This window comes from Rhincodon typus, chromosome 29 (genome assembly GCF_021869965.1).
Source record: "Rhincodon typus isolate 14 chromosome 29, sRhiTyp1.1, whole genome shotgun sequence".
NCBI lineage: Eukaryota > Metazoa > Chordata > Chondrichthyes > Orectolobiformes > Rhincodontidae > Rhincodon > Rhincodon typus.
This window is the reverse complement of record NC_063360.1, coordinates 7,243,847-7,258,930: the sequence shown is the minus strand read 5'-3', so window position 1 is coordinate 7,258,930 and position 15,084 is coordinate 7,243,847. Positions and strand designations below refer to the sequence as shown.

The 15,084-nt window shown below is 42.9% G+C and overlaps 1 protein-coding gene across 12 annotated transcripts in view; it reads left to right on the top strand.

Moving 5' to 3' along the window:
• LOC109930527 (receptor-type tyrosine-protein phosphatase delta-like) overlaps positions 1-15,084 on the top strand; it is a 458,059-nt gene that overhangs the window by 182,011 nt on the left and 260,964 nt on the right. For all 12 annotated transcript variants that reach the window (XM_048614046.1, XM_048614043.1, XM_048614048.1 and 9 more), the window contains one exon: positions 44-185. In XM_048614046.1, the coding sequence (XP_048470003.1) occupies positions 44-185 (142 nt within the window). The remainder of the gene's footprint in view (positions 1-43; positions 186-15,084) is intronic.

The following is a 15,084-nucleotide window of genomic DNA, read 5'->3' as shown; positions in this document are numbered from 1 at the left end:
AGTTTCTCTTCTGTAATTTCTGTGACCTCTTTAACTTGTTTAGGTAATTGAGTTTGATGATGGTGCTGGAGCAGTCTTGAGGATCCAGCCCTTGAGGACCCCCCGGGATGAGGCTGTCTATGAGTGCCAAGCAACCAACACGCTTGACGACGTAACTGTGACTGCTAAGCTGACCGTTCTACGAGGTAAAGATTTGTTTCTGCACCTCACATTCAGTCATTACTGTCAGCGATGTCAACTGTCAGTAAAATATTAAACAGTAGGTGGCTGAGGTAAACCCAAACTGTTGTAGGATCACATTATATGAATCTAAAACTGTGAATTATATACTTAAATTACCATGTGCTTTTTAGTATTAATTCACAACATGTTTGCTAAATGCTCATTGTGTTACTCTTAACTGCATTTATAATGCTTATAAATAAATGAGTTAAAGAGCCATATTTTTAGGGAATTGGGAATAAAATGATTATTTCAAGGTCAGCTTGCTATGCTGATGAAACTTAAAAGGACTGTGGAAGTTTGGGTTCACCCTGATCTGATACGCTAACCTGTCCATTACCATCCTTGACACATTTCAAAGTCGGCACCAGATTGAACAGAGACAGGAGTCATTAACTGAGACATAAAGCTGCATGAAATAGGGTCAGGCAAACAGTTGGACACCACAGCCGGGGTCCTCCTTCCTTTCACTCAAAGCAGAGAGTTGAATGCGAGTGTCTGCTGTTGGCGTGTTGTTAATAGTGTCCTGAGCTCAGAATATCTGATTGCCATTGTGATGAATGAAGTGGTGAGGCGAGGTCGGGGGGGGTGGGGGATGGAGCGTGTGCGCACAGCTATTTGACAACTCAAAGTCAGCAACAGCAGCCTGATGATTTGTCAGCACGTTGCAATCCCATGTCAACATGTAGCAGCAAGAGGAGATGACCTTTCAGCCCCTCTGTTCACTATGCTGTATCTCAACTTCACTGACCTATTTTGTTCCATATCCCTTATTACCTTAACCTAAAGAAGTTCTTCATTGACCTCAGTCTTACAATGTCATTTGATTACAGTTTGCATTTATACCATAGCAATAGTAGCTTCATGCCCTCAGCCTTTATCTGAACTGTGAACACAAACTGGAATTAAAGTTGATGTTAAAAGTGGGCTGACTGTGTGTAGTGATTGAAACGAGGTTGGCTAGGTGGATTGCATTGGGTATGAAATCCCTGAATGGGGCTGTTAACCTGGGCCAATCAGGGAGTCCTGGCTGACAGATAGAAACAGAAGTGTCACAGAGTCTCCTCACTCTAGGGACTGACTCTGAGCTGGCTGGTCAGAATCCAAGTATTCTGCACGTGTAAATAAAGGGTGACTTGGTGATGGGATACCAGCCTCTGTGCAGTTATTTCACTTTGGGAGTTTATCATGCTTCATAGATATTGCAAGTTGTGTGTAGAGAGGTGGGATCTTCTATGTATTTGGATTGGGGAAATTTACTATAAGAGATTGCAACACTTTTTTTGTTATAAATGTACAATTTGACATTTCTCATTTTAGTAATGTGGAATAGAAGCATACAGACCTTCATTATCATGTCATGTGCTGGCAACACTTTACAAGTGCGGTGAGGCGACCTGACCGAAGTTTATGAAATAATGAGGGGTATAGATGTGTTAATGGTAGTTGTCTTTTCTCTAGGATGAGGGATTTGAAGACTAGGGGGCACATTTTTAAGGTAAGAGGAGAGAGATTTAAAAAAGACATGAGAGACAAATTTTCTACACAGAGGGCGGTTTGTGTGTGGAATGAACTTTCTGAGAAAGTGGTGGATGTGGGTACAATAACAATGTTTAAAAGACATTTGGATAAGTACATGAAAAGGAAAGGTTTGGAGGAATATGGGCCAGGAGCAGGCAGGTGGGACTAGTTTAATTTGGAATGATGTTCAGCATGGACTGGTTGGACCGAAGGGTCTGTTTCTGTGCTGTATGACTCTTTGAGTATGAGCTCTGCTGCAAAATACCTACTTTGTGGCATCTTGTATCATCTCCAAAGCCCAACTTGTTCAGAAAGGGTTACTAATGGGCATATTCTGATTCCTGGTGAGCCCCACACATCCCAGGCTGTTTGGTAGCTCACTGCCATGACTCCTGTATGATAAGAAGATTGGTCAAGCTTCATGTCCATCACTACACTTATATCCTGACACCAGTAGACAGGGGTCAGTGAGCATTTGATTTAATCAATGCACCACTGCTTTGTTCAGTGGAACAGGCGTTGGACACCCTGGAGGGTTTTGTTTCTGTTTAATATTCTCTGTGACTGAAGAGCTTTTATAATATAGCCATTGTGGATATCGAATCATTAAGTAATTCATAGGGGTACAAGGTGGCATTGTGGATGTGTTGTTGGGCTGCTATTTCAGAGGCCTGGATTAATGATTGTGAGACATAGGTTCAAACCCCGCCATGATATCTAAGGAATTTAAATTCAAGTAATTAAATAGATTTGGAACAAAGAGTTAATATCAATAATGTGATGCCCATGAAATTGGCATTAAAAGTCAATCTAGTTCACTGTTGCCCCTTGGGGAAAGAAAGCTATTGCCCTAATGTGGGTCTGTCATAGATTCATAGTGGTCTCCAGCACAGGAAAAGGCCCTTCAGCCCATTGAGTCTGTACTGGTGATAAACAACTGGCAGCTCGGTGGTCCAGTGGTTAGCACTGCTGCCTCACAGGGAGCCGGGTTCGATTCCACCCTCAGGTGAGTGCCTTTTTGGAGTTTGCACAGTCTCCCCGTGTCTGCATAGCTTTCTTCTAGGTGTTCCAGTTTCCTCCCACAGTGTAAAGATGAGCAAGTTGGGTGGATTAGCCGTGCTAAATTGCCCATAGTATCCAGGGATTTATAGGCTAGGTGGATTAGCCATGGGAAATGCAGGGTTACAGGGATAGGTTAAGAGGGCTGGCTCTGGGTGCGATGTTTTTCAGAGGATTGGTGTGGACTCGATGGACTGAATGGCCTGTTTCCACACTGCGGGGATTCTATGATGATTCTCACTGGCCAACCATTCTAATCCCATTTTCTAGCACTTGTCCCATAGCTTTTTATGTCTTGGCATTGCACATCAAAGTACATCTTCAATGTTATGAGATTTTGTGCTTCCATCACCCTCACAGTGAGTGAATTCCAGATTCCCAGGACAGTCTAAATGAAAAAATTTTCCTCACATCCCCACTAAACCTTTTTCCCCCTTCCCTTAAATCTATGCCCCCGGGTATATCTGTTTAGATGATGACGAGTGGAGTGTTTGATTTCAACACAGAGCAGGAGGAGGTGAGAGAGACCCTCTCCCTAGCAGTGTCCAAGGTTTTTCAGTCCTCCATCAAGTTCAGGTAAGTAGGCTGTGCCCAGCTATTGGAAATTGATTAGCTCAGCAGAAACTCGTCCTTGCCTCTAGCTCTCAGGGGAAGGAGAGAGGATTGAGTGAAAAATGTGTTGACTGCTTTTTTTCCATAATGCAGACTAATTCTACAGGCTCATCCTCTGACTTGTGCAAGCTTTGAATCCTGCAGCCCTTTGACTTCATTCAGCAATTTCCCTCTGTCTAAACATATGGCTTTTGAAAAGCGCTGGTCTCGCGCTCTAATAGATTCCTGAAAGGAGAAAGCTGGTTTTGTTGGTTAAATACTGAAACTGGTCTCAGCATCCTGATTTCGGGAGAAGATCCATCATCCAGTGTTCCTTCCCTGATCCTGTTTCAGGGACTCCAACTAGACAATCGCACTCATGCGGTTAACATTTTAAGGGTCAGCTGTGGCAGTGATGCTTCCCACAGTAAGTAGCCTGCAGACTGTCGCTGTCTGGCCAAACTGACCTCACTCGAGTGCAGGAGGACAGTGCCATGCCCATACAACCATCTGCCAGCAAGCAATCACGGCTTCCACAGTTGGAAGAAAGAATTTTGGCAAGGAAGACAAAATAATTCAGCACAGCACCAACTAAGTTTGATGCTGGTCTGCTGCACATAATCCACAACTGCAGAAGTAAGTGAAACTGTTAATAAATCTCCTGTGTGCCCATCGATCGGATTACAGCCTGGATAATCTCATACATCGTAACACCTTCCTTTTCCCAATTGATTTGCAGGTTTGTGATATATTCAGTTTGCGTTCCTTTTTGGATGTACATTTTATACTTGATTCCCTGACTGATTAAAAATCTGTCTATCCCTTGAATATACTTAACGACACAGTTCCAACAGTCCTCTGTGGTAAAGGATTCCCCAGAGTCATTACCTCTCTGACAGAAGAAATTCTTCACCATCTGTCTCAAATGGACAATTCCTTATTGTCAGATGATGCCTTCTGGTCCTCTCCCAGAAGGGGAAACAGCCTCTCTGCATCTACCAGTAAAGCCCCCTAAGAATCATATTAGTTTCAATAAGGTTGCCTCTCATTCTTCTAAACTCCAAACTACTCAATCCCTCTTTAGAACAAAATCCCTCCATACCCAGGGTGAGCTATCTTTGGACTGGCTCAAATGCCAGTTTACTTTTACTTTGATAAGGGACAAAAACTGTTCATAGTATTCTAGGAATGGTCTAACTAGTGCCTTGTATGATCTTATATAAGACTTCCCTATTTTTGTACATCATTCCCTTTGAAATAAAGGTCAACATTCCATTTGCCTTCCCTGTTACCTGCTGTTGTGATTTTTGTACAAGCACCCCCAAATCCCTCTGTACAACAGCTTTCTTTCATACTTTTTAAAGACTTTTTAAATTTTAAATAATATTCAGCTCCTCCATTCTTCCTGCCACTTTTCTGATTCATTCATAAGAACCCCAAAATGCCTCTTGTCCTCTCGCTTTCCGCAGTTTTTGTCTATTTAAATATTCCTCTATTCTACCTGCCAAAATGGATAACCTCACAGTTTCCTATATTAAATTCCAACTGCCAAGGTCTTGCCCACTCACTTAACCTGTCTAAAGCCCTCCACAGATTCTTTGTGTCATCCTCACCACTAGCCCTCTGAGCTATTTTGTGTCATCCTTTAACTTGACTACAGTGTGTTCACTTCCCTCATCCATGTCGTTAATGTATATTGTAAATAATTGTGGCCCCAGCACTAGTTATTGGTTGCCATCCTGACAATGCTGCACTTGCCCCAACACTCTGTTTTCTATTGGTTAGCCAATCCTCTCTCCATGCGAAAATACTACCACCAATACCACTGGGTCCTATCTTATTGAGTAGTCTAATGTGTGGTACCTTACCAAATTACTTTGGAAATTGAGAAGGCATTCCAAGGCTTTTAAAATATTGTGGCTTCAATATTATTTTAAACAGAATGTTAATTATGGATGTGTTTCTCTGCGTGAACATTTCAACTTCCTAAGAGCCCATTGAGCTGCATTATGGGGTTATCTATTCACTGGATGGTGTTACAACCCTGTGTGTTGTTATTTGATACATGACAGCACTCGGTGATATGCATAAAAAGCATTTTCAACGTTGTCCTTTGCAGCTAGTTCCAAAGTCATTCACTACACAGTTTACTGTAGTCTGCTAAACCCCATTCATGAATAAGGCAGTGCAAACAAGACACAGTGATGTGCAGTGCTCATCTTTTGCTTCATGCTTCCTTCCTCCTGGAGTTTCTACACTCACTGGAACAGACAACATCCCTCAGAGCAGGTATGTAGGGAATTGCAGAGATTAATTATTCTAACACCTTCTCTCCGTTATTAAGTGCAAGGCTGTTTTCTTCAGCCCTCCCTCCTCATATGAAGATGCTGATTGCTGCTGGGATGCAGGTTTACTGCCTCTGGCCAACACCTGGTACCTCATTCAAATTGGTTCTTCTGTTCGCGTGAGCCTGGACAGTCAGTGTTAGCAGGTTGTTTTCTCCATGGAGAAAATCACAATGCGTTTTGACACATCTGCACTTCCATGAGGAGCAAGTTCCTGCTTGTTCTCTTCCCCACTTCAAGCTTAGAGAGATAAAATGCTGATTGTGGCACCTTAATTGGTGCCATGTCCCTTACTAACTGCGCACATGTTGGGCTTCGAATTTGGGACTGTGAGCCTGATTAGCTATTAAGTAGAATGCAGCTTCCTCCTTGAATGTTTACCAGTGTCATGGAGTAAAAGCAGTCCTCCTCTGTAAACATGGCAGGAAAAGGTGTGGATGTTACCCAGAATCTTGTGCTGTCAGCAACCAAGGGAAGGCAATATTCATGCTTCTTAACTCTACATCCTTATTGCCATTATGAGACATTCTAATCCATCTCCTCTCGTTTGCTCCTAATCAGAAAGAACATTTATCAAGCACTTTATCACATTTTCTAATTTAAACAATAAGTGGACTCCCATTTAGAATCCCTACAGTGTGAAAGCAGGCCGTTTGGCCCATTGAGTCCACACCGACCCTCCGAAAAGCGTCCCACCTGGAAAACAAAAACCATAAGAACTGCGGACGCTGTAAATCAGAAACAAGAACAGAAATTGCTGGAAAAGCTCAGCATGCCTGGGCAGCATCTGTGGAGAGAAATAGAGTGACCCTTCCTCAGATGCTGCCAGGCCTGCTGAGCTTTTCCAGCAATTTCTGTTTTTGTTAAAATCTAGGAGATGGAAGAAGATGTTGTTTCATGCATATCAAGTTGAAAATGTCAGGGTAACAAAGTACTAGCCCCAATTTTAACTCTGTTAGTGAGTGGGTTTTGCAATCCTTGCCCAAGTTAAAGGCTCCATTTTCCTTTCCAATACAATGAAAGTCAATGTGCTCAGAGGATGGGTCAGTGGTGGAGACAGAGAACTTTGAAGCAGGGGGTCATGTGATGAAACCTCCAGAATCCACCCAGCAACAGTTAGGAACCTGAGCTTTTGATTTATACCTCATCAGGAGAAAGGAGTTACGCTTTTAGATTTGCAGTTTGTCGAAACCACCGCCATAAGTACAAACAACATCCAGCACAAATCAGGTTTCCAAAAACCTTTTGCACTCTTTATAAAGACAAATTTCACTAAAGGATAACCCCGACTGCAAAGCTGGTCATAGATCAAACTGATCACCATGGCAACCTCCTAATGATGGTGTCCGTTTGCATACCTTCAGAGGCTCTTAAAATTAAGCCCTTTAATAGCTGCAAGGGCACTAATTAGCAAATTTTAAAAGCTTTTAAATCCATCATTTTAATTTCTAAGAAACTGACTGCTATGCACCGATATAATTAGCCAAACTTTTGTATATGGTTTTGTGAGCTCATTTTTAGTTATTTATAATCAGATTGCTCGCAGGTGGTGGACTGGACTCTAATTAGCAATGTTTTTTTGTGATAAGCCCATTTTCGGCTGTATTAATAAAACAGCAGATTGTTCTTAAATGTGTCAAGGAATATGTTGTTAATCGTGCAATTTTTAAAGAAATTCTATAATTCCTGTTGATTGCCCTGGTTTTTAACAGATTTTACTTTTAGAGGTGTGCAAAGTGTTTGGGTTCAAGCAGAAGAAATGTCTCCAAACCAACTCACTTTGTGCCTGGCTCACAAAACGTGCACAAAATAAAGACTCTTATCTAGTTTCCGCAGTAACACAGTGACCCCTTGGTGCTAGTACTTTTGGGTAGGAATAGATACTCACTCTTTTCTCACCACGTAGCCATTAAGTGCTGGACAACACAATCTACAGGAGACTTTCTTGACTCATCAACAGGTAATGCCCTTAAGTGGTCAATTAATGACCACTTAAGGGCCTCAACTCCCTGATGACCTCCCTTCCTGGCGTGCAGGGGGGACAAAGTGATTTCCTTGACTTGGTAACCAGGATTTCTTCTCGTGCTGTTAAACCTTGATGACCCTATGATTCTATGAACCCTCCTCTCTGAAAATTCCCTCATCTCCATGAGAAAGAAAAGACAGGGAAAGAGAAATCTACCTTCCCACCACTGGAAGGCAAACCGTTGATAAAACAGGCCTCTGCTTGAGCCCTGCAGGAAAGCACATCTCGACTGACGATTCCTAGGACCCAGAAGCTGCCAGCCTCATGTAGACCAGCGGCTATTAGAAAGCCAGGGCACCACAATTGAAGTCTATGATAGGCTGGGAAACTGAGCGGTCAGCTCTGATACGCTGATTGGGTGGCACGGTGGCTCGATGGTTAGCACTGTTGCCTCACAGCAGCGGGTGCTTGGGTTCAATTCCAGCCTCGGGTGACTGTCCGTGTGGAGTTTGCACGTTCTCCCCGTGTCTGCCTGGGTTTCCGCTGGATGCTCAGAATCATAGAATCCCGACAGTGTGGAAACAGGCCTTTACAGGGATATGCAAGCTAATTGGATTAGCCGTAGTAAATTTCCCCATAAGAGTTCAGGGACATGCAGGATAGATGTGTTAACCATGGAAAATGTGGGGTTAAGGGGATAGCGGGGATGCTCGTTGGATGGTTGATGCAGACTCAATGGGCTGAATGGCCTCTGTTGTCCTTGTTGTGATTCCATGCACAATACGGCATGCTTTCCCAGCAGTGGGGACTAAAAGTTAATTGGCCTGTCACCTGTCCGCTCCCACACTTAGGCCTCAGCTTTCCCTTTTTGAGACGACGTGTCAATTAAGTATCACATATTGAACTCTCGATGCCTTGACTCTGAGTGTCATTTCTGCTAACAAATCCAAATGAAATAGTGTCGCTGCTGGCAATGAATGGAGGAAAGCTGCCTCTGAAACAACAACATCGATTGGGGCTAAAATAAGCTTTTATTGATACCATTTAATGGTTATGAATGGTTACTCATGGTAATGAAATTTTCCAGTTTCCGTACCAGGTACAGGCAGACGTTGGGGGATAATTCTTTGTTTCATAACTCTGTGGCACCAACATGAATGCGTTCTTTGTCAGTATTTTGCTAACAGCATTGAACATGGACACCGCAGATGTTTTCTCTGCAATGCACTTCCACACGCCCTTTCTGTACTTGAATTTGGATTACAGGAACTTTAATTCCACTGCCTTTTTGAGAAATGCAGTGATGGTCATGTATCAGTGAACTCTCAGCCACAGGAAAACCACACAAATCTGTTAACAGAGCTGTCAGTGCAAGAGAAATCCTGGTGGGAGTTTGGCACCATGTCTTGGAGATGTCTCCTCACATTGGAATGAAAACACTGTGCTATGCCTGTCACAAGGCACAAAGAAACCCCCAGGTGACCCCTTGCTGTGCTTTCTTCTCTCTCTATTTTTTTCAATAGATTTATCACAGTGAATCATACAATGGTTACAGTACACCTGCAAACCTTTGCCTGTCTCCGCCCTAGTCTGAAACTATCTGCTGAAACCTTCATTCATGCCATCATTATTAACTGTTGCCACTTATTCCAATGGATTATCTTACCCTTCAGATGTATGCACACATCTGAAAAGTTCAGCTGTTTGGTCTCAACTCCCAGCGTTTCCATTAGCCCGTCACCCCTGCTCTCGATCACCTACTTGGGTCCCTAATCCTAGATTCCTGAGATTTAACATTCTCATCCAAAGTTCAGATCCCTCTGTGGCCTCACTGTCACTGTAACCTCTCTGACCCTGCAATCCTCGAGAGCTCTGCACTCCTTCCATTCTGGTGCCTGGAGCTGACTTTGCTCAACTCTTGGCAGTTGTGCCTTTAACTGTCTAGGTGCCAAGTTCTGGAGTTCCCTCCCTTAAACCTCTCACCTCTACCTCTTTTTCTCTTTCGCAATGGATCTTAAAACCTATCTATTGGACAAAGTTATTTGTCACGAAACCCATTGTCTCTTCCTTTGGTTTAGTTTCGTTTTCACCATATTCCACTTCTGTGAGCCATGTTGAAACATTGTACATCATCAATGGCACTTTATATATGTCACCCATTATTGGTATCTTCAGGTCATTCTGGAATGCTTTCATGATCCCTTGCCTTTCATTTTTCTTTCTTGCAGCTTTTTTCCATAAAATGTTCAGATGCATTTAATTATTTTCTATTGATAGTTCTTAAGCAAAATTGGACAATGCTTGGAGATTAGTCAGCTCCCTGATACTGTAATGCCTGAAACAACTTAAACTTGTTGTGGACTTTAGTATCACAACAGATCATGTGGTCCCACGTCAGAAGTGCTGTAACTATGGTGGAGCTAATGAACTTGTCTACCTAAGGAAAATGTCAACAATGAAATTTATGACCAAAAAGAGTAAGATGGATTGGAAACATATTAGCTGTACTTACATTTTGAAGCAAAATATAAATCAAAGCTATTGAATTCCTCTCTGACTGATCGAAGTCTGACAAGCTATGTCTCACCAGGCATCCTTCTAAGTCAGGCACCTCTTATTGTTGCGATGCATCAGTAACGAAGGCCTAAGTAGGCCGAGATTTAGGGCCTGTTCCTGAGCAGCATGTACTAACTTACAATGGTCATGAGTCAGCTAAACCCTGTTTCTGTTGCAGTGCTACACCAGTAACCAAGCTCCTGGTAACTTTACATCAGGACATGTGCTTTTGTTAGAGTATGCATCTGATAGGTGTCAGTAGCTATATTTTAGTGTTAGTGCTGTGGTTCTTTCCTCAATAGGCCTTGGATAGACCCGGCATCTCCTGTTTTCTGGCAAAGATGCCATTTTATTTATTAATTTTTATCTCCCTGCTAGTGAATTTGTGCGATTCAAAAGTTCTGCTGTGGTCAGCATAACCCCAGCCTTCAGGATATTGTCATTTCATTATATTTTATTAGACCTTCGATATCCTTGTTTTGAACCACAGATAGTTTGGAGACACTGAGCCTGCAGTGTTGATGCGGTAGACATCAATCCCTTGCTTATTCTTTGCAGGAACTGACTTGCTGTCCCAAAGTTTCTTAAACAAAAATTAATTGAATCAGCAGAAGCAGAAACCATGAGTTTTATATTTGAAGCCTGTTGCTAGGGAGTTAGTCCAAGGCTGTAATTCAATCCCTGACCTCAAACAACAGCAATAAACAAACTTGACTCCAGCTAAGACCTGAGTTTTCTGAAATGCTTGATCCAATTATCCAATGTTCTGTTTCTGATTTAATGGGTGTAGATGTAATTTAAATATTCGATAACGCTCCAATGATTTAGGCAGTGCGCACCAAAGTCAAACAGACCATAAAGGCGTCAGCTCCCCAGCCTGTTGAGGTAGCTGATCAAAAAGTAGCTTGGTAAATTGGAAGTGTCAACTGAAACAAGTGCATTTTGAGATTCCATGCATGTACCTGAGAAATATCTAATCATGTACCTTTCAGGGGAAAACGAACCAGCAGTGTTTCATATTCCAGCTTATTTTAAACTTCTGGTATTTACACAGCCAAACCTTGTGGGGACTGAGAGTGTTGCTTTATTATTAAACAATCATCTTCTTCAGGTGTAACCTCTTTCCCTTGCTGCGGATGGTATTATTTGCTGCCACTCGGGCACAAAGTCTGCTCTGGAGAATAACCAGATTGAAGCTAATCAACATAATGCTACCACTTTGAAGAAGAGCAAACCTGCAAAAAGGTCTCCCTCACTTTTGAGTCTCCTTGAGCTTTTGCACAGAGCAATTGCAAATGAGAGAGCCAGCATTCATCGCTTTTCGTTGATGTGGCTTTAAAAAGTAAAAGGCTAGTTTTGCGCTTCCCAGTGCCAAATAAGCATAGGGTTATGTGTCAGGGAATCGGGACTGCAGTGTCACCTGATCTCTAACCCGTGCTCCCTCACCGTGCAGCTTCCCTGCTTGGTATATAGATTTGCAGAGTTAGTTCTTGCATTTGGTCCCCCCAAAAGACAGGGCTGTAGGCAGATACCCTTAAATTCTAGGTGTAGGCTTCCCCAATTGTGTTTGATGCTAAAGGATAAGTGGGTAGCAGAAGTAGTACTAGGAGCTAATAATAACGAGTTTTCAGTGCTGTTGCTGTCCTGGGAGGTCTCAGCTTTGTGTGTGTGAATTCCATCAAGGTCAGGCTGACTAGCACTCCTTACACATACATCTATCACATGTGGCCTGGGATAACTAATAAAGTTTCCCTTATCTTGGTCTGTCCCCAGTTTCAACACCCAATCTGTCCAGAAGCTCTTGAATCGGACAGTGTTGGCTTGACGCTAATGCCCTTTCTGACTGGGGAGGCCCAGGAGGATGCTGCGATCAAGCCCAGACCCATCCCCAGCTTCGGCCAGCTGAAGCACCAGGAATCCCCTGAGTCCATGGGGCTCAGTTCTGCCTTGGAAAGTGCATTTGCCCTCTGAACCATGACAACCGATATGAATGATTCCCGGGGAGCAGGAAAGCAACATCTAGTGAGTGCTGGCTGACCTCACAACGCTGCTGCCAATTCGCCAGTTGTTGCATGAAAAGCGAGTTGACTTTCATTCCTTCACCATCTGGAGGGGGTCAAGCATCTGATAGAAGCTTGACAAATGGCTGAGGAACATCCAGATGCATTTGGTACTCCATAATTCTTAATCTGAAATAACACAATATGTTCTTTGAAGCAAATTCAGTTTTACACAGTTTGGTTTCTTGCGTTTATAAATACTGGTGAATAGAACCGTTTAATGCTTTGTAGGTTGAGAGGGAGTCAAAGTTCAAAGTTCACTGTGAATCCCAGAGTGCTACTGATCTCTGACCCAACCTCAGCAAGCAATCTCAGGTCAAGGTGGGCTTGTATCACTGAAAAATTTCAAATCGGAGATAAGAGCCCACAGTGTTGGAAGTGGCATATTAGCGCAAATAGCAAATTGGTTAATTAGTAGAAGACCAAGAGTTGGGATAAAGGGGTAATTTTCAGGATGACAACTTAAAACCAGTGGAGCGCCACAGAGATCAGTGCTGGGGCCACAATTTATTTACAATACACATGACTTGAATGAGGAAAGTGAATGTATTATTTAGGATCTCATTGAATGGTAGAGCAGACTTGATGGGCTGAATGGCCTGCTTCTGTTCCTACAGCTTATGTTGTTGTGGTGCAGGTCATTGTGGGAAGAACTTGGATGCATGATTTTGAGAATGGGTGGATAGGGAAGGTGGAGAGAGGAGTTAGTGAAACATTCTCATGATTCCCTGTAGATAAGCCAGCATAGCTGGTTTGCAGTGATACTGGCACGTCAAAAGGAGGCTTGATTTAATTGTGCTTACCCACAGCCTGGATCTCCCAGTCCACAACAAATGGCCGGAAGTTCGTCTAGTCTCGCTCCTGTCAAATGGGTGATATCAGCCGGAAAGCATGCTGCCTGGCCTCCAGGAGAAATTGCCATGGGTTGGTGTTTGAACCAGAGAACGACTGGAATCCCCATCCTATTACCCCACTCCGGGCCCAAGGAGATGTGTCAAGGACCTGGGACGGGAAGCTCTCACCTCGTCGAAGTTGTGATATCAAGATGACTCCATTGCACCACCTTCTGTCCAAGTTCCAGTTTAACAGGAGGAGTAGGAGACCTGCTACTCTGTACAATGAGCACCTGAGAGCGAGCCAAAGTGACTCACTGTTTTACTGTCTCTCACCCTGTTGGGATGGGAAACCTAAGCAACTTCCATCCCTGATAATCTGACCAAGCTCATCACCACAATTCAAACAAACACTCTGAAATGCAACAACAGTCTGTTGCAGCACCTTTAATAAAATAACAGATCACCAGGCGCGTAACAGAAGAGCATTATAAAAGAGCTCATTAAGACATAAAGTAGACATTTGGTCAGATGGTTAAAAGTGCAGGCAGAGGGGTAGATTTTAGGGTGTGTTTTAAAGAAGGGAAGTGAGTTTGAGAGACTGAGAGGTAGGGAGGAAATTCCAGAGCTTAGGTTATGATGGTTAGAGGCATAGCCACAAATGGAGCGATCAAATTGGAGATGTTGAAGGTGTCAAAATGAGAGGTGCTCAGATACTCTTGGAGGACAATGGGACTGATGAATGGGTGACACGTACACACAGTATAGGTGGACAGAAGCACATAAACACGCAAACATACACACACACAAACATGCACATGAACGTGCACGTAAATGCACACAAACATGCACACAAATATGCGTACAAATGCACACACCAACATATACACAATGACACAAACAGGCACAAGCACACACACCGATACAATCACACACATACATGCACACATATGGACGCACACACCCACCATATTTGTTACTGAGCCATAGCTGAGGCCACTGGCTGTCTTATGGTAGGTTCCCAGACAGTTCTTGGGTTTTAAGTTAAAACAAAACCATCTCTTCTTCATGAGGCCCCCTCTCTCCATCTCTCTCTGTCTCTTTCTGTCTGCAATCTGCAGCTCCCACCTTGCTTGCTGGGCCTGCTGATGTGTCTGTGATCGAAGGCCTCCTATTGCTTCTCCATCCTTGGAAGCCCATCAACTGTCCTTACCTATGACTCATAGTCCAAAGACACCTGTGATCAAGATCCTGAGTCCAGTAGCTGACAAACTTCAGTTTTGCTGCAGCAGGCATGAAAGACATGGATCCACTGTCTGGAACTGTAGCCTGAGAGCATTTTAAGTGACGGTGCATTGGAACTAAACTGTTAACATTGCCGAAGGAATAAAGAGTGTAAGCTCTGAATGGGGAGTCTCAAATTGTGTTCTGCAGAGAAATGCCTCACTGAATTATATTAAATAGTGAGATCAATAGTAAGGAATTATTCCCCTGGTTGGAATACTGGTAAAAAGCTGAGTATCAGTAATGAAAAATACAAAGGGAGGGATGAGAATATGTTTTTCTGCAGCTATTATTGAAATATGTGTTGTGTTATCACAGGTAGCTATTGAGGCTGATTTGATCACAGCTTTTAGAGAGAGGTAGATAAACTGTTGAAGAGGAAGGATATTAAAAATGGGATTGGAGTATATAGCTCAGAGACACAATTGACAAAATGGTCCTGTTCTATGCAAACATTTTTTTGGGATCTTTAGGTAATTACAGGATTTCACTTTACGTTAAGCCTGAAAAGTAGGAGCAGAGGATGAATGTTGAATTTCAACCTCTCTGTGCATTTGTTGGTAAAATAATCAGCAAATGTTTATTGATCATTTTTAAGTGTTTCACTTACTTGGTTACTGGATGATGGTAGATGTTAAGTAAATATA